Raw genomic sequence first — 16,964 nt, 5'->3', positions numbered from 1 at the left:
ACCCAATTTGGGCCCTATTGCTTATGGTAGATTTTGTGTTATCGCGCCAGACTTATGTCGCGGCTCGGGGGAATGATGCGGTCTACGCGACCCAAAAAACTCACACCAAAGCAACCTATACCCATCTACAGGGATCACCAAATCGACCTTGCGGAAGATGATCTTCAAACAACATTACAAAATATTGAAACCGGCGTTGAGAAGGCCGAGGAGAGCGTAAGTGTTGCTCATGCAAATTTTTCATGTAGCCTTGTCACGATCACGTGATCAGGTGCATTGTATCCGCGTGGAGTCCAGAGCTCTGAGCTATGAATAGGGGCTAACCACCACTTGAACAATAGGAATACCATCTTCAGGCTGCCATTAATGCGGCGTCCCTTGGAAATGCATCGCAGAAAGCGCATATTCCCACGCCGGAGACGGTTACCAGCTCCCTTCAATATGACAAATTGTATCCCCCAACGTTCTCGCAGCCCGCAACATATATACGATTCTCATCGACGGTCGAAGATTGTTGCGGGTGTCCATATAATATGGTGGAGGAGGATGATATCGCTTTGAAGATCATGAACCAAAAAGCGGATGCGTCGACGCAATGCACCGAAGATCAATTTGAAGAGTTGATGAGCTTCTTCGAAGAGACGGCGCATACGAAGCAGCCTTTCGCGGCAGTTGACAATCCTCCTGTAATTCCGTATGAAGAAATGGAAGAGTGTTTCGACGGAATAGATGACGAAAATCTGAAAAAGTTTTCCAAGGGCGTGTACGAACACTGGAAATTGAGACGGAATAAGCTTGGCAATTGTCCGCTCCAACCAAGCCTAAAGGTAGATATCCCCAGATTTTTGAAGTTCGTCGCGGAGTTGATTTGCTAAATTCCAATGCAGTTCGAATGCGGACAGGACACCGACGACAGCGACCCGTATGTATGCTTCCGACGTAGAGAGGTCCGACAAGCCCGTAAAACTCGCGGCAGAGATGCACAAAGCGCGGAGAAGCTCCGTCGCCTTAGAAAAGAACTAGAGGATGCCAGGCAGCTGGTTGCTCTAGTCCGACAGCGCGAAATTGCAAGAAAAGAACAATTTACCATCGATAGACAATTGTTCATGCAGCGCGCTGAGGTCAAGGAAATGAAGCGCAAACTGGGTATCACAGATGATGATGAAGATCTCATCAACCAGAAGGTATATATCCCTTCTATTGGAGAGGAAGTTCGTCCGCTAACATCCGCTCAGCCCAAGAAGAAACCAACAGAAGTCGCAACCACAGCACGGCCGACCATTCCTCAACTCCGTACTCCTGCAAGGCCAGCTGGGCAGCCAGTCGATGAATTGAGACTGCTGGAAGATGTCCAAGCTGACAAGGAAAATGAAATCTCCCGCGACATCAAACAGAATGTTGTAAAGCATGCAAAGTGGAATGAGGGATATGTAGATATGACTCGAGCACCACTTACCCCGAAACCTCCACAACAGACCTTCGATGGCTCTGATTTCCGACCAGCTATCACCGAATATCTCCCCACTCCACCCACCTCAGAGTCCTCCGACGCGATGCAAGACGTATCGAGAGAAGGGCCAGACGATAAATTTGCCGTAATACACAAAACCACAGATACAACCGATGACCAATCACGACGAGGAATGCCCTGCTTCCGCCGTCGCATTGGTAGAGGTGGTCGCACGATGATTGATCGCAGGAATCTCCCATTCCGTAGCAGGAATGATATCGATCCACTGCAATTAGATCGCTTCAAATATGACCAGGACGATGACGAGGTCGATCCGGTATATGAGCGAGATGAATTCAACATCCAGATAATGCAGCACAGAGCGTACCTTCACGCAAAATCGTCAAGAGATCAGGCGATCCAAGCTCAGCTTCAAGCTCAAGCCCAAGCCGCCGCACAAAACGGTAGACGTTTGCCAGTCGGTTCCCAAGGTGGTGGTAATCCAACTGCTCCAAATCCTCCCCCTAAAGCCCCTCAACCCTCGTCTCTTAATCCGCTCCCCTCATAGATGTTGTTAGCCTTTCCCCATGCGATCACGAACCCCTGATTTTTTGAGCCCCTCTTGAGACCACCACTTTCGATCGGCCCTCACCACACACCATCGATAACCCGCCTTTCCAAACTCAAATGTTGTACGAAATCGGTGCATTTCCTGGGTCAAGGACTTTAGGACGGATGCGCTGAGGCCTATGTTGAACCTCCATTTGCACTGGTTGTTAGTGTACATATTCCGACGGCATCGGGATAGATCCGTGTAAGCTACTACCGAAGTTAGTTATGAAAAGCAAATAAAAATTTGAAACCCCTTCAACTAGTCCTTTCAAGACTGTTTTGAACCAGTTCACTGTTTCTTCATTATCAAAAATTATTTCATTCTTTGCTTTTTCCTTTCTTGCGCAGTTTGGGCCATGGGCCGTTTCGGTTGCCCTTTTTCCGTTTCCGCGGTTCCATTGATATACATGAGGAGTTTGTCGAGGAGGAGTTGCAATATTTCTTTCTCCCCTTTCCTCACTCGAACAGCCATTTCTCGGCGATGGACCTGCGAGGAACCAAGAGCTTGAAGCAATTCGTCGTCTTGCGCAATTGTTGTGGGGTAATCCTTTTGCCGATTTTGGAGGATCTCGACCAAGAGCCTCGCACAAGGTTTGTCAAGCTCCGCCTTGGGCAATTTTCCCTTCTTTCTCATCTGATCCAAATCTTTTCGAGGACTCCTCAAGGTTCGCAAGAGGATAAGCAACTCCGCCGGGATGGCCTCCGTTGTGATGGCGTCACCCTCAGGTCGGGAGAGGGCATATCCATCTTCGAGAACTCCGGCATCTTCTAGAAGCTCAAGCTACAATATTGTCAGTGTGGGTTACAAAAATATTAATCATCGGACACTGGTAACCTTACCTGACAGCAACCTTCCTCAACACCGGCTATGTTGCAAATTGCCTCGAGGGAGATCTCGACAACATCATATGGAGCGTAATTTTCGGTGATGTACCCGTATCGCCTAAGGAGGTCTGAGCGGGGAAGTTCACCATAGTCGTTAAAGATCTCCATTTCGATGCTAATGGGCGCTATGGACCTCATAATGAAATATCCATCCTCCTGAAAAAGCCGAGCCTTGATGAACTGATTAAACCTAGTCTGGCGCCTGGTCAAAGGAGGACACTTACATTATTTCGATGAGCATCTGCATTGAGCAGATCCGCGAGGGGAACCATTCCCTTCGCCTTCTCCTGTTCATCATCCGTAACATAGCCATCCTCGCCATCTTGGTCTTCATCTTGATCCATCTCGATATCAAAGGCATACGCCATAATAAGTGTGCCCATCCGGTGAGCCAATTGAAGTACGACTTCCTTACCACTCGGGGAGTCGAATGAAGCGAGTCCATTGACCGGCGGGAAAAGGTCAGGATGTTCAAGAACAACTGGCAGGACTTTATCCAAAATAACTTGATCAGTCTCCTGTTTTCCGATCTTGTCCAAGACTGAGCTTCCTTGTAGTTCGCGAAGTTCATTTTCTGTCCAAAACATGAGTGTGTCGAAATCTGTGGGAAGGACGCCAAAATATGGTGACCACTTCGATACCCCACCCTGAAGATACTCGAAAATCATGGTAACAATGAGGGATAACCAAGTATCGAAGTTCTCATCAGCAAAGTTTATACGGTCTTTTATCTTCGAGTTCGCAACGCTGAGCACTAAATCTTCAGGAATGGCAAACAACTCTTCATCCTGGACAATCTCTTCACACGCGACTATTTCCAGTCAGCACGGGCTAAAATTTTCAAGAAAGGAGCACACAAAGCCTACCAACGCCTCTGCCAGCACCAGTGGGCCTCAGATCCGCAATTCTAATCTTGGGGTTTACCCTTACCCCAGGGTGTTGTTTGAGCCAGCCCATAAAACCGTTGGACCTCTGGGCAAACTCATCCTCTGCACCAGTGTTCATTTCTCAGGGGGACGCAGCAGAAAATGTAAATGTAGAACAGGGTAAGAATAGTCGAGACTGACAAAGGAGACAAAGGAGACAAAGGTCAAACTGACAATGGAAAAAGGGAAGAGAGAAAGGGGTTGTGTGTTGCAGAAATTGTGCAGATCTGTGGGAGGAAGAGGTGTACTAACTGTAGCACCCAAATAGCAATGGTGAACTGTTCCGGATAAGAGATAGTCCGATCCGATATTTCAGACCTAACGTTCACGTGATAAAAGCCCCACTCTGCGCCCAGCTGCTTTATCGATAAGGGCTTGGCCGTCGCTGGCTATTTTGGTAACCTCCTGCGATTAGAGTTGGCAATATGCATCGTCGCATTATTGGCCTGATTGGTTCAGTATGATTGCCATCGGCCTTGAAGGATCAGCTAACAAGCTAGGGGTTGGTATTATCCTCCATCCAGATAATGGTGGCGAACCGCGAGTCCTCGCGAACATTCGTCACACTTATGTCTCCCCGCCCGGAGAAGGCTTTCTACCCAAGGACACAGCAAAACACCACCGCAAATGGGTGGTATCTTTAGTCAAAGCCGCATTGAAAGAGGCAGAAATTGGTGTTAGTGATGTTGATTGCATCTGCTATACCAAGGGACCTGGGATGGGACCCCCGTTACAGAGTGTAGCTCTGGCCGCCCGCACGCTGAGTTTACTCTGGGGGAAGCAATTGGTCGGGGTTAATCACTGCGTGGGACGTATGTAGCCCATAATCTAAAGGTTCTATGCCTTAGCAATTGGCAAATATTTACTGATTTCGACTCCTAGATATTGAAATGGGCCGTTATATCACTGGGGCCCAAAATCCCATCGTGCTCTACGTTTCCGGTGGGAACACCCAGGTGATTGCATACAGCTCCCAGCGATACCGCATCTTTGGGGAAACACTCGACATCGCCGTGGGTAACTGTCTCGACCGCTTTGCGCGCACGCTACATATCTCTAACGACCCTGCGCCCGGATACAATATCGAGCAATTGGCGAAGAAGGGCAAGAGACTGGTGGAGCTACCATATACCGTGAAGGGAATGGACTGTTCTTTCTCGGGAATTCTAGCCGCTATTGATGCATTAGCGGCAGCATATGGATTGAGTGGAGACCAACAAGCGAAGGAAAATATTGGCCTTACAGAGGATGCCCTGAAGCTCAAAGTTGATTCGGTGGACAAGTACAATAACGAAGGCGGAATCCCCACTCGAGAAGACCTCTGTTTCTCGTTGCAAGAAACCGTCTTCTCCATGCTGGTTGAGATAACGGAGCGCGCGATGGCACATGTCGGCTCTAGAGAAGTTCTTATCGTCGGCGGGGTGGGATGTAATGAGCGGTTGCAAGAGATGATGGGAATAATGGCTCGCGATCGAGGTGGGAACGTTTTTGCGACAGACGAGCGATTCTGCATTGATAACGGGATCATGATCGCTCAGGCAGGAATTTTGGCATATAAAACCGGATTCACAACCAAACTAGAGGATTCAACTTGTACACAGAGATTTAGGACGGATGAGGTATTTGTACAGTGGAGAGATGATTGATATCGAAGGTATATACATAAACATGATGGCATATTCATATATAGATAAACATTACGTAGTGAGTGTTTACAGAAGCAGGTCTCTTTCCAAGACGTAAACTTTAGATTCGGTGCTGATCGCAACTAGCTTCAAAGGCTATACGCTACTTATATTCCTGTGCGGTTTAACAACCCATATTGGCCTAAACGTCGTTAAGACACTTTTTGATCATAGTGGCCTCATCAGAAATAATCCGAATTCACAAAAGAGCTTGGGACATCCATAATAAGTTCCATCCAGAGGCGTTGACGTTGAAGGCTTCCCCTTCTGCGGCGATTGGCAGTTTGCTCGCTCAGTCGTTGTCTTATCTTATCTTATCCGATCCTTAGCGTCAAATCACGTGACTCGCTTTTTTCGACACTGGCCGAGCAGAAGACGAGCTTAACGACTTCGGGTTCTTTTCACCTCTCCTAGATTAAATTTCTCGGTGTCGCAGAATTACATTGCAAGAGTGTATTCTCTACATATTACACTGGCTTGTCCGGGCCTATTTCACCCTCCAATCAAACTTTGCTGACACCTTCTAGAAGACGCCGGGTAGCAACAAAGCCCTAATAAAATATCCCGTTAGAGAGCTATTCTCGAGTCAGCACAGTATTGCGTATTAGATACGGACACTTTTGTGGCCATGCCATCCTCCGTGCGATCCAATGACCGTGACCAAACAATGGCCGACGACGCGCCGTTGAATGACACGGAAATGCAGGAGCAAAACCCGGATGAACTAGAGGAAGAGATTCACGCGGCGGAGTTTGAGAAACAGAGAATCACAGTTGTATGTCGGCACATTTTTGATTTGCATAGTGGATACATTGCCTGCTGTACAAAGTGCGGATTTACTGAAGGTTACTTCTGTATAGTTGCCAGGCGCTTCCGAGACGGCGGCATCGTTCCAGTTCGAAGGAGAGGATCATACACTAGGAAACGCGCTGAGATATATTATAATGAAGAAGTGAGTCCGCTTCATAATGCCGCAGAACCGAGGCTGATGTATAAGCCTTGGATTCTGATCGCACAGTGGCATAAGCACATACTAACATTACTATCTACCCAGTCCCGACGTTGAATTTTGTGGCTACACCATGCCCCATCCTTCAGAGACAAAGATGAACCTTCGCATCCAAACCTATGGTAAGCTCGCTGTTCCTCACTAAGAATTTAAAAGTAACAAATGTGTCCAGCCTCGACGAATGTATTTGAAGTGCTTGACAAAGGATTGAGTGACCTCATTGACCTTTGCGATGTTGTAACAGAGACTTTCACAACTGCAAGAGATGATTTTGAAACGAATAAAATGCAATAATGATTTAATCTCGGTGTTTATTTGATGATATTTCATAGATAAATCCGCGGGTTGGTTCTAAAAAGAATCTTGTCAGGTATTTGGATTGGGCGAACCGGCGTTATATCATAGTGTTAAGACGTTCCTGCTGGGGTGGTACAGGGTATCTCAGATGGAACTTCGTTGATAGATTGCAACGGATCGGGGCAGATGGAGACCTTTGAACCGAATCATATCAAGTGCATTGCGTGATTGAACATATGTACATTCTATGGTACGCGAAGAGAAACCCCAAAGGAGATAGAAGTAAGAGGCAGAACGCAGAAGAGTACTTCAATTCCGACCCTGTAATTGATCGTCTGATCTTAGCCAAACATGATACAAGCAATGAGAGTAAAATAAGAGTGCGATTCCATGAGGGGATAAGTTTACGTACTTCTAGAAAGCCCTGCATGAAGTTTTTGGGGAGCTTTGCCGTTGGATCCTCCTCAACACGGAAGTATTTCATCACATGAGAGAGCTGCTTCCAGTAATTCAGAGTTTCCTATGGAATCCGAATATATATGTTAGAACTGTTCTACATCCTCATCACACGAATGGGAAGGCCAGTAACGGCAGCTATCACCACAAATACCCAAGCGCAAACATTGCCGCATAACCAAGGGAAGAAAAAAGGTGCATGGCTTGGTTTCCATACCTGATATTCAGCATGGCTCTGGAATAGAAGCACATCGACAGCGGCTAACTGGTTAACGTATCGATGGCGTTCAAACTCCTGTCGGATCTTTGTACGGATAGCGGAGACGGGAATGTTGAGCGAGTACATTGTTTGGATCTCAGGCGACTAACGCGGTGTACGAAGGAATAAGTTAGCTTTCAATGTCCATAATCCCAAGGAGCCTGCGCTCGGTATTCTAGAGATGGATTACGGGTCTCCGGAGTCGCATCAACGGGGCAAAGTGGAATGAAAAGTAACAACGAACCGCCCTAAGCCATTCCCGATATGACTTCAATACTCTCTTTTTTGCATCTCCCCAATTGACGGCTATTCGATTCGCATACCAGTTAGCCCACCAAATCCATGTCTTTCCGGTTGACGGGAATGGCAGAGGTCGAGAGGAGGTAATCAAACTCACATGAGCGCGTCCGCTGTGCCAAATAAGTCGGGTTCAGCACCATAGTGGGCAGCAACTATGAAATCACTTGCAGGTGCCGATTGATCGAGAGAGACAAGGTGAAGCACGTTCGATGAGGTGAATCCGCGCTTCTTGGCTTTCGTTGCTCCGGCGAATGGGAGCGGTGGATTTGCAAGCTCACCGCCTTCACCGGCTGGAGGCGCTGACTGGCTGGGACGGAAGCTGACTACGTTGAATTGCCGCGTCGCATTTATTTTCTGCTAGGAAAACTTCAATGCTGGCCCCGGAGTTTGAACGAGAGTCACGCACCACTATCATCTACACTCTTTACTTGGACGGTATTAAAATTGTATTATAGTAAATTTCGCTGGAATTAAAGGTCCTCGACTATTTGTTTTGCTGAGAACTTTGAATTCAACTCCTTTCACGCTTCCCGATTTACATTCACCATGGCACCAAACAGAGGAGCTTCCTCCTCTAAGCAATCGAACAAATCTGCCTCCAAAAAGTCCTCTTCCTCATCTACCCTGGCATCGAAATCTCGAGTTTCAAAATCCTCTGCAAACAAGAACGCTAAACGTCCACCCCCAAAAGAAGTTAAAACCAAAGCCCGGACGGAGAAAGCCCTCCAGAAAAAGACGAAGAAGCGGGAGTATACGGAGAAGGAATTGAATTTGCCCGCGCTCAATATGATTACACCTGTCGGTGTGCAGAAACCAAGAGGGAAGAAGAAAGGGAAGGTTTTTGTGGATGATCAAGTATGGATAAGCTTGCGAGATCTGCGTGGACGTTTTGTAGAATTGCGCTGACCGGTGTCTCTGTATTAGGAGAGTATGATGACTATTCTAGCAATGGTTAACGCTGAAAAGGAAGGTCAGATTGAATCGAAGATTATGAAAGCGAGACAGATGGAAGAAATCCGTGAAGCCAGAAGGAAAGAAGCAGAGGCGAGACAAGAACAGAGGAAATTCAAATATGTAAGTAATGACTGCACCGTAACATTGCCCAGGCTGCGTGTTTAGATGGGAACTGACAACTGTATAGGAAGAAACTAAGGAATTATTGAAACGGAAGCGGAAAAACGGCGGAAAAGAGCAACAAGCAAAGAAAGATAATGATCAGTCAACTACACCTCCGAAAAAGCCGAATAAGAAACGCGTTGCTTTCGCCTGAATAAAATTGGTTCTATAATTCATTAATCTATAAATCTCAGGGAACGTGACCCGGGAGTAAAATCATCTATCTATCGACGGACATTCAAGTCGTGAGACCAAGTATTTATATTGAAAACAACAACAGACGCGCTAGATGCATGCTAGCCAACCTCACAATCCGACTGTGGATGGGCCGGAATACTCAAGATTCGCGCCGAAAGTGGCTTGCACTTCAGATGAAACGATGTGGAAATCTTCGGATATGAGAAGGGTCTATTCATCGTCTTCGTTGACTAGAGGCATTTTGCATTTCCGCCGCATGGGCTGAAAGTTAGGAGTTGGCCCATACAGCTCTCCGGCGGGATTGGCGGGGATGCGCTGCGCTGCAGGAGTAGTATCCTCTACTTTGAGTGGTGATTCAAGGTCGATCTCGGTGGCCAGTTTGTTTAGGAACCCGGTGACCTAAGGGACATTTGTTAGCAGAAAGCACGCTTAAATCAAACACTATTGATGACACAGTCGCGAAGTCGTAAAAATACAAAAAAGTTTTCAATTGGATTGGGACTTGCACTCACTGGTTTAGTAAACCATCTAGACCCGCCGGCCTCGAACCAGCTCAAATGGCCACCCCAGGTTGTAGTGCACATGACCCCATATGGTGTCTGCTGAATTTCAAGGTATGGAAGGGCCTCTTTTACGGATATCTGTAAATAGATTCTTAGTTACAGTCGCCAGCATGGATAGATAAAGGCTCTCTTACGGGGTCGTCTTCCGCTTGGATGGCAAAGAATGGGATTTTAATAGCGAAAAGCGAGTCAATTGACGATGCATCTCGGTAATAAGCGGTCTCTGTAGGATAACCCCATACGGGCGCTTGCAATTCGCTAACAAGATTTCCATTAGCCCTTCACCGCTTAGGGGAGCGAGGCACACCTACCGGTCGAATTCGTGGAGATACTTTATATTCCTCACTCGCTCAACATTTACGCGAGGATGCTTCTCTACAGCGTCGACGTGTCTATATGTAGCTTAGCACTTCAAGCACCCAGCACATATGTAGTCCTAATGGATCACGCTTACCGCTCAAAAAGCCGTTTCATGTTGGCACCCATAACCTTTGAATACACTTCTAATCCTAGCCATGTCCGCTGCAGAGCGAGCGACCCAATTTCAAGGTTCCAAGGATTTGAGCATATCACTGCGGCTTTAAGCTGGCACTTTTCAGCCTCCTCTCCGAGATACTGTTTCTGTTGTTAGCTGCATGGGTTCACCAGGAGAGCCAGGTCGCGGGTCGCACATACGTTCGTTAAAATATTCGCACCCAGCGAAAAACCAATTCCAAACAGCGGTCTATTAGGGAACTTTTCCCGCAACCACCTCACCAACTGCCGGACGTCCCAAGTCGCGCGCGCATTGTACAAAATGGAGCTCGTAACCTTAGACTGTGCACACCCTCGGAAATTCAAAACGCACGCCTCCCAACCAGTCTCTAGCAACGGTGCAACCACATGCCGAAGGTATAACTCGTGCGATCCTCCGGACAGGCCGTGCAGGAGGACGAGCATTGGCTTCGTATCTTCCGATGGCAGCGCCGCAAACTCTTTCTCCGTGAAGAACGTGGTACGGGATGGAAGGTCCCTGTTCTCCTCCACTTGCGATAAGGCCGCCGCATCGTACTGGTCAACCACGAAATCCACCTCAAACGTCCCGCTGTAGTTGGGATTATTCGCCTCGAACCTCCACCTCTTGTAGTAGACCGGAACATCGTCGTTTTTCACCACCGTCCATGCGGTCTGTAGGTGCCCATTGAATAAAAGAGGGTTTAGCTGGCAGATAGAAGGCGTTGCAGCTTGGCAGAGCTCCGAAAGAGAGATATACTTTGAATCATCAGGGCCAGGATTCTTGCGCGGGAGGAGAACGGATTTGGGAGCGTGGTGGAAGGCAACTCGACCGCTGGGAAGCATCCAAGATAATAGGCCCATTTTGGGTACTCCGTATCGACCTAGCAACGAATTCAACACACTCAAGCGGCTTCCCGTCCGTTTCTATGTAGGTGTCCAGAGATAACACTTCCAAGGTGGTAATTTAGAACGGGAAGAGAGGTACAACTAAGGTCAGTGTTCCTAGATTAAAAACTGCCGTAAAACCCAATTTTTCCACAAAAGCGGAAAACAATAGAAGAACAGAACAAAGGAAGAAAGAAAGAATAGTTTAAAAAAAAAAAAGGCCACTGTGGGAGTGTTTCGCCGCAGCCAGGGATCTCGAAAGCTCTTCGCGCGACCACGGAGATCCTATTTTTAGACTTTTGGATCGCTCGGGAGTGCCGAGGCCCAAGTGCCGGTATGACGTCACTGCGCTCTTTGAAAAAATCCATTGCCAGCAGCCAGCCAGGGCGCATCAGGGGTTCAGGGGTTACGCGGCCGACGCTGTTGTTTGGGGGAGAAACACATGTACGCGGAGTGATACAATATCTACACCAGAACGGAACAATCGATCAGTTCATTTACAGCCCCTTGAAGAGGTAGTCGAGATTAAAAACAGATGAGCAGCCTCCCCTACGTGATAATCCAAATGATTGTGCATACCACGGCGCTAAAGATGAAAACGAGACTTTAAAAATACCAGTCTTTGCTTGCTGCAAAGCATTGACTATGATATCCTGAACACATATATCACGAGATAATACGGGAGCAGTGAGATGTCACCTTGCAATAAAATGAACTCTTCTATGAAAATAACATTAGGACATGCTAATTAACAGGCAGATACCCTCAGAGCGTGGAGTGCACCTTCATAAAAGCGCCAAATCCAACCAGGGACGCATGAAGAGGCGAAGGACTCGGGAAATAGCAGGGTTTACCCACAACTCTAATCTCGAGCAGATAGAAAACAGGGTGCTCTAGCGTGCCACACGCGCCGTTGATTTGGCACATCGGTAACCAAGTTTTCGAGGAAGAGACCCCGTTCTTGTTCGCTGGCGGAATGGTTTGGCGTATCGCCGTTGTCCTTATTTTCGCTTACATCCCCATCTGTGCAGCTTTCCGTCGAAGATGCTGCTTTGAGTCGCCGAACTTCTTCAACAAGAGCTCCAATCTCATATTCTCCGCGGCAGAATGCCGTTATACCTAGGCGTGCTTCGGTTGTCTGCCTAGGGCCCAGGATCGGGAGCGCTCGCTGGAGCATACCGGTCCAGGAGAACCGTTTGGATAATTCCAAAGCGACAGAGTCTGGTTGATGACGGAGGCTAGGAACGAGACGAAGGAGGGGATGTACAGGCCTGGAAGAGCGGTTGAAGATTGTAACAAACAGCGTCAAGAACGAATTTGTTGGTATGGTGAATTTCGAATACCCTGTTTGCACCGTGGATGTAGAATCACAGTCGCTCTCTGCAGTATTGCTCGGACCCTTTGCCTCATCTTTAGGTTGACGTACTGAGAATGTTATTTCAATATCGTCCATGCGGAGAGCATCAACTATTCCACTATTTAACGTAATTCCACGTAAGCCAATAGCGCCTTTTCGGCCGGTCATATCCTCTTTCCACGTGCCAGAAAGTCGTTTGAGCAGCTCTTCGCGGAACCAGAACGCCTCTCTCCCAGCGACCTCTGCCTCATACGACACTTTCCGCGCACTTACGACAAATTGGCGCTTGTTTGCATGCCCTAAACTCGGGATTGCCTTGCAAGGGTTGTCTAAAAAGATTCGTGGGACGAGAACAACTAGACGGGTAGTACGGCCCGATTGCAGAACATCTACAACTTCATGCACAGATGGTTCAGTACTTAGAGAATTATTGATTTCGTCAATGTTCTCTGTGACTGAGATAGATGCGGTCAGTGGATTCGACCAGGAGTTCCGTAGGTCTAACAGGAGCAGGCAATGATCCGATCCATATGGCTCCATTCCAATTCGGGATAGCATCTTCGAAAATTCGGTTTTCGATGAGTGACTGGGAGGCGCGGTCGAGGTCGGTGCCCCTTTAGCGCTAGTGTCAGAAAACTTATGACGATGTCTATTTGACCATGCAAAATCAGGACTAAACGGTAGAATATCGCAACGGACAAGTTCGATACTGGGGTTAACGGTAATGGTGAGAGGAAAGTTGAGTTGTCTCGTGTAAAATGTCTCTGGGATTTCCGACGACGATACGCTGGTGTATCCATAATCAATTTGGATTTCAGCGTCATTTAATCCTGGTTTTCCAAAGACTTCAATAGTGAACGTTGAAGTTTCTTTTGGGGCAATTGTGATCTTCCCGTTGTCGTCGATGGGCCGCTTCCATCGTAAGGCCGGAATTTCGGAAAGTTGATATTCCAGTTCGTAAACCTCGGCTGGAAGGTTGTCTTTATTGCTGATGGCGGTTTGAAGCCGCCTAGTCGTGGAATCCTGGAAAGTGAAAAATATGAAATCAACGGGACACGAAGTGACGTTGCGGAGTGTAATATCGAAGGTGCTGGTCTGACCTTCGAGGAGCATGATGGCATTTTGTAGCAATGAGGAAGACTCGATCTCTAAGAGTGGCTGCTGCTTTATGACGTTAACGAGCAAGTGGTCAGGCTCAGGGCCAGCTTGCGTAGGAACATGTCCGCCTCCAGATTCGTTTGAACCCCAAGATAAGGGCCGTTGGAAGGATAGATCTTTAGCTGCCAATCCAGTTCGCTTAAGCTTGGGTTGGAAGCTTGGCTTCCAGAGCTTTTTGAATATCGGAAAATGACGTTGTCGGCAAAATCTTACTTTGGCAATGCAGCCGGTGATCTTTAGAGTCCCTTCTGTTGTTGCCAACAAAGGAATGATTTTTTCTTCCAAGGAGAACGGTCGGAGCCATAGGCCATGTGTTTCCGCTTCAAACTCCACGTCACTCCCATCTAACCGGAGGCGTTCGATTTCAATGTCAAATTCGTACGGGTTTTGGAGAACGACTTTGACCGCGCTTTGCTCGCCGGCAACCAGTAGCGACTCCGAACGGCCGATTGGCGCCTTTGAAAACGCACTGTATATGAATGGACCTTTATTCCCACGATCTTCGTTGACAACTGACATCCCGAAATCTTTCTTTGATCGCTGTACGGGCTGTTTTACATCTGCATTCTCTAGGATTCCAATGTCTCGCACCATAAAATCGTCCCAATATTCGGCTTCCATGTCGGGGTGCCCAAGTCTGTTGGCGGCCCCAACAGTACGCTTAACATTGTTGTAAAATCGGACTTGCTCTTCGGGTGCCAAAATTGGAGGAATATTGTTGTCATTTGGTGCAAGCATTGGGCTCCCCTTAATGGTCTGAAGAAGCCCAACTGTAAACTGAAGTACCCCTTCAAAATTTGGAAGTGCCTCACAAAAATCAATACAAGCCTTGAAGATGTCAACTTTGAGTAATGTATCCCCGTAGGATGCCAAAGTACTATCATTTAAGGCTCTTTCGATTATTGCCTCGACAGAATCATACCCGGGCTGACCTTCGGTGTCTTTGGAATCGGGCCGATTAATTTGCCCGTTTATTGCGCTTGGCGCGCCATATAGTGACGCGACCAAAGCCAACAGACCTCTCATACTGTCTTCAGTATTGCCAGACCCGGCATCCAAAGCATTTAAGTCGAAGGCTTCGTTGTTAAGCGCAGACAAGCCAGCCGCTGGATGTATTCCCACATCAGCAGCTCCGATTTTGCGTGCTTGAATAAGCCCAGTGATCGAAGCTGTTAAAAGTTCCCTCAAAACAAATCCTCGTTTCCTTTCCAACCCTAGCTGTGACAGAACGGCTGCCATGCCAACAAGGATCTGCACAGAGTCTGTGATGGGAATCTCTGTCGCAGGAGATGGAGGTAAAGCTTGGAATAAAAATGACGCTATCTCGGTTTTGCGAAGCGCCATATAGCCCCGTGGGCGATCTGAAGACTGAACAGATTCTAAAGGAAGGCCCATTACTATATGATTTAAGGCATTATCATCTAAGAATCCGTCTCGATTGTAAGCAACCGTTAATAATTTAGCGAGCCTTATTGTCGTCTCGGAGTAGATAAACTGAGGTAGAGGTTCATCCGTGATGTTAGTCGCTCGGTTGTACAGACTTAAAATATAATTTGAAATGTCGGGAAGAATAATCGCCAAGCTTTTTAAACACGCCGCCCTGGACTCTGAAGTCGCACTCGGCTCTGAATGGCTAGGAGTCGGGGGAGGCTTCGTTGTAGGTTTGTCGATGGATGGAAAACAAACCTGGGGTATCTGTAGATTGGGAATTAGTTAATCGTGGCTCGGGAGAGCGCGATCATGAGAGCTGGGCCCAACCTGAAAATCCATGCCAATCCAGCCATACAGCAGCAAACATATCAAAATACTTTCTAGCGCTTTTGCATGCCAAATATAATCACTTCCGCTCCTCGCGCCGATCGCACCCTCAACAAGCTCTTTCATAGCTTCAGGCCAGATACCTGCTTGAAGATGCAGTAACCCAGTCACTACTTTCAAACGAGCGTGGAATCTGGTTTTCGAGCGCTCATTTACACTTGAAGGGCCATGAATGGACATGCGCTCGCGGCTATGTTCTTGAGATCCGGGTTTGGAGCTGGATTTTAAAGCTGCCGTTGCTCGATTCGCGAGTTGAATCGATCGAGTTATTTCGTCAAATGTCGTAGGTGACTCGCGTGCATGGGCAGTGAGTTCGGTATCTGAATGATGACTGGTAGGGGCATTGGGCTGTGACGGTAATTGCGCAGGCATAGTCATTCGATGCTTGAGCTTATCTGTAGGCCGGACGTCACGTGTTCGACGCGGCCCCCAAGAAGACGCCGTGGGGGAATCTATGGTTCGCCATTCTTGCATTGACTCTGAAAAATCGCCGAGTTCTTTGAGTATTAGGGAGGATATATCACACATTAGAGTTTTGATGGTTGTCGTTCGGGACACTGCTGGAGAGGGTATCCACATCACATTGTCGGGCCCGGGGACCAGCTTATTGACACCTTTGTAGTCGAATATCAACAACTGCCGTGTAAGCGAGTGAGGATAGTTTGCTTTCAGTTCGCTCAATTCCGCGACGAGACTGTCAAGGTCGGGAGGTTTGGGATGCGGGGGACCTGTTACCCCGTTGGTTTTCTGCTGAGACAATTCATCTGGCTCAGGGGGTTCGAGCTCTTTCCCGTCCGCAATCGCTAAGATGGCCACGGGTTCCCTGAAAGGTTCGAAGGGGAACAGATCAAGATGGGAGGTCGGGGGTACCGAAGTGGACAAATCGTAGATGATCATTCCAGAGGGGAACGCCAGCGGAGAGAATGTATCTACTATTCCAGGGGCTGTCAGTAAAATAAACAATAAGCCAAGGGCGCCAGGCAAGCATATCATCCATTGGCGTACTTCTATTAGGGCGCCCGACGGGACTCACGTCTCCCAACCGAACCACATTTTGGGCCTGGAGCCGTTTGACAAGTTCTAAAAATCGCGATCGCCTGATTCTCCCTATGGGTAGCAGTAGAGTGCGTAGGCGCGCCGGCGCGATCGGTGAAATAGGGTCAACTGCCATCGTAACATCTGGATGGGCGAGATCCGGACTTGATATGTGACAGAAGGACGGCTGGTCTAAAGGAGTTGGGAGCTCCCCTTGTCATGTGGGCTGCAGGGTGTGTATGTGTGTGTATGAGGGCCAATCACTCCTCCATCGAGCTGGCGTCGATAATTCGTACAGAGCTCCAAGGTCCTGACCATGTGTCTGTATGAATCTGGCTTCTGCAATCCTTGAGCCACCCAACTAGATCGTCCGTCCATCTGTCGAAGGTGCACTTTGGAGCGGAAGCAAATGCCAAGACCAATGCCAAGACACTACTGCACTAGCTACGGAGAGCGAAGT

At 47.9% G+C, this 16,964-nt stretch overlaps 8 protein-coding genes across 8 annotated transcripts; 4 read left to right on the top strand and 4 right to left on the bottom strand.

Moving 5' to 3' along the window:
- Positions 1–10: 10 nt before the first annotated feature.
- On the top strand, positions 11–2,018 carry EPL1 (Enhancer of polycomb-like protein 1; the record flags this gene model as incomplete). Its single annotated transcript, XM_066123308.1, has 4 exons — positions 11–216; positions 342–827; positions 888–1,184; positions 1,236–2,018. The coding sequence occupies exons 1-4, from the start codon at positions 55–57 to the stop codon at positions 2,016–2,018; spliced, it is 1,728 nt and encodes a 575-aa protein (XP_065979382.1). The 5' UTR covers positions 11–54.
- D8B26_000691 (uncharacterized protein) lies at positions 1,087–4,086 on the bottom strand. The gene is made up of 5 exons (XM_003071057.2): positions 3,814–4,086; positions 3,172–3,758; positions 2,903–3,118; positions 1,457–2,843; positions 1,087–1,220 (listed from the first exon to the last, which is right to left on the bottom strand). Exons 1-4 carry the CDS (start codon positions 3,950–3,952, stop codon positions 2,376–2,378), a joined length of 1,410 nt encoding a protein of 469 aa, XP_003071103.2. The 5' UTR covers positions 3,953–4,086; the 3' UTR covers positions 1,087–1,220; positions 1,457–2,375.
- A 247-nt stretch (positions 4,087–4,333) lies between these two features.
- Positions 4,334–5,519, top strand: KAE1 (putative tRNA threonylcarbamoyladenosine biosynthesis protein kae1; the record flags this gene model as incomplete). The annotated part of the gene is made up of 2 exons (XM_003071056.2): positions 4,334–4,685; positions 4,756–5,519. The coding sequence occupies 2 exons, from the start codon at positions 4,334–4,336 to the stop codon at positions 5,517–5,519; spliced, it is 1,116 nt and encodes a 371-aa protein (XP_003071102.2).
- A 667-nt stretch (positions 5,520–6,186) lies between these two features.
- Positions 6,187–6,861, top strand: RPC19 (RNA polymerase subunit AC19; the record flags this gene model as incomplete). Its single annotated transcript, XM_003071055.2, has 4 exons — positions 6,187–6,333; positions 6,419–6,510; positions 6,613–6,689; positions 6,740–6,861. 4 exons carry the CDS (start codon positions 6,187–6,189, stop codon positions 6,859–6,861), a joined length of 438 nt encoding a protein of 145 aa, XP_003071101.2.
- Positions 6,862–6,869: 8 nt separating this feature from the next.
- On the bottom strand, positions 6,870–8,065 carry D8B26_000688 (uncharacterized protein). The gene is made up of 5 exons (XM_066123307.1): positions 7,977–8,065; positions 7,824–7,885; positions 7,538–7,684; positions 7,277–7,384; positions 6,870–7,185 (listed from the first exon to the last, which is right to left on the bottom strand). Exons 1-5 carry the CDS (start codon positions 8,017–8,019, stop codon positions 7,174–7,176), a joined length of 372 nt encoding a protein of 123 aa, XP_065979381.1. The 5' UTR covers positions 8,020–8,065; the 3' UTR covers positions 6,870–7,173.
- Positions 8,066–8,309: 244 nt separating this feature from the next.
- Positions 8,310–9,361, top strand: LOC1 (66S preribosome component LOC1). Its single transcript, XM_003071053.2, has 3 exons — positions 8,310–8,734; positions 8,804–8,953; positions 9,021–9,361. The coding sequence occupies exons 1-3, from the start codon at positions 8,426–8,428 to the stop codon at positions 9,147–9,149; spliced, it is 588 nt and encodes a 195-aa protein (XP_003071099.1). The 5' UTR covers positions 8,310–8,425; the 3' UTR covers positions 9,150–9,361.
- Positions 9,362–9,403: 42 nt separating this feature from the next.
- On the bottom strand, positions 9,404–11,196 carry D8B26_000686 (uncharacterized protein; the record flags this gene model as incomplete). Its single annotated transcript, XM_003071052.2, has 6 exons — positions 10,432–11,196; positions 10,211–10,371; positions 10,068–10,148; positions 9,891–10,014; positions 9,706–9,834; positions 9,404–9,592 (listed from the first exon to the last, which is right to left on the bottom strand). Exons 1-6 carry the CDS (start codon positions 11,110–11,112, stop codon positions 9,404–9,406), a joined length of 1,365 nt encoding a protein of 454 aa, XP_003071098.1. The 5' UTR covers positions 11,113–11,196.
- Positions 11,197–11,834: 638 nt separating this feature from the next.
- Positions 11,835–16,841, bottom strand: D8B26_000685 (uncharacterized protein). The gene is made up of 3 exons (XM_003071051.2): positions 16,475–16,841; positions 15,410–16,398; positions 11,835–15,346 (listed from the first exon to the last, which is right to left on the bottom strand). The coding sequence occupies exons 1-3, from the start codon at positions 16,638–16,640 to the stop codon at positions 11,999–12,001; spliced, it is 4,503 nt and encodes a 1,500-aa protein (XP_003071097.2). The 5' UTR covers positions 16,641–16,841; the 3' UTR covers positions 11,835–11,998.
- Between the last annotated feature and the right edge of the window lie 123 nt (positions 16,842–16,964).

The sequence above is a fragment of the Coccidioides posadasii genome, chromosome 1 (assembly GCF_018416015.2).
Source record: "Coccidioides posadasii str. Silveira chromosome 1, complete sequence".
NCBI classification, from domain to species: domain Eukaryota; kingdom Fungi; phylum Ascomycota; class Eurotiomycetes; order Onygenales; family Onygenaceae; genus Coccidioides; species Coccidioides posadasii.
Note: the sequence above shows the minus strand (reverse complement) of the source record. Positions and strands in the feature narration are given on the sequence as shown.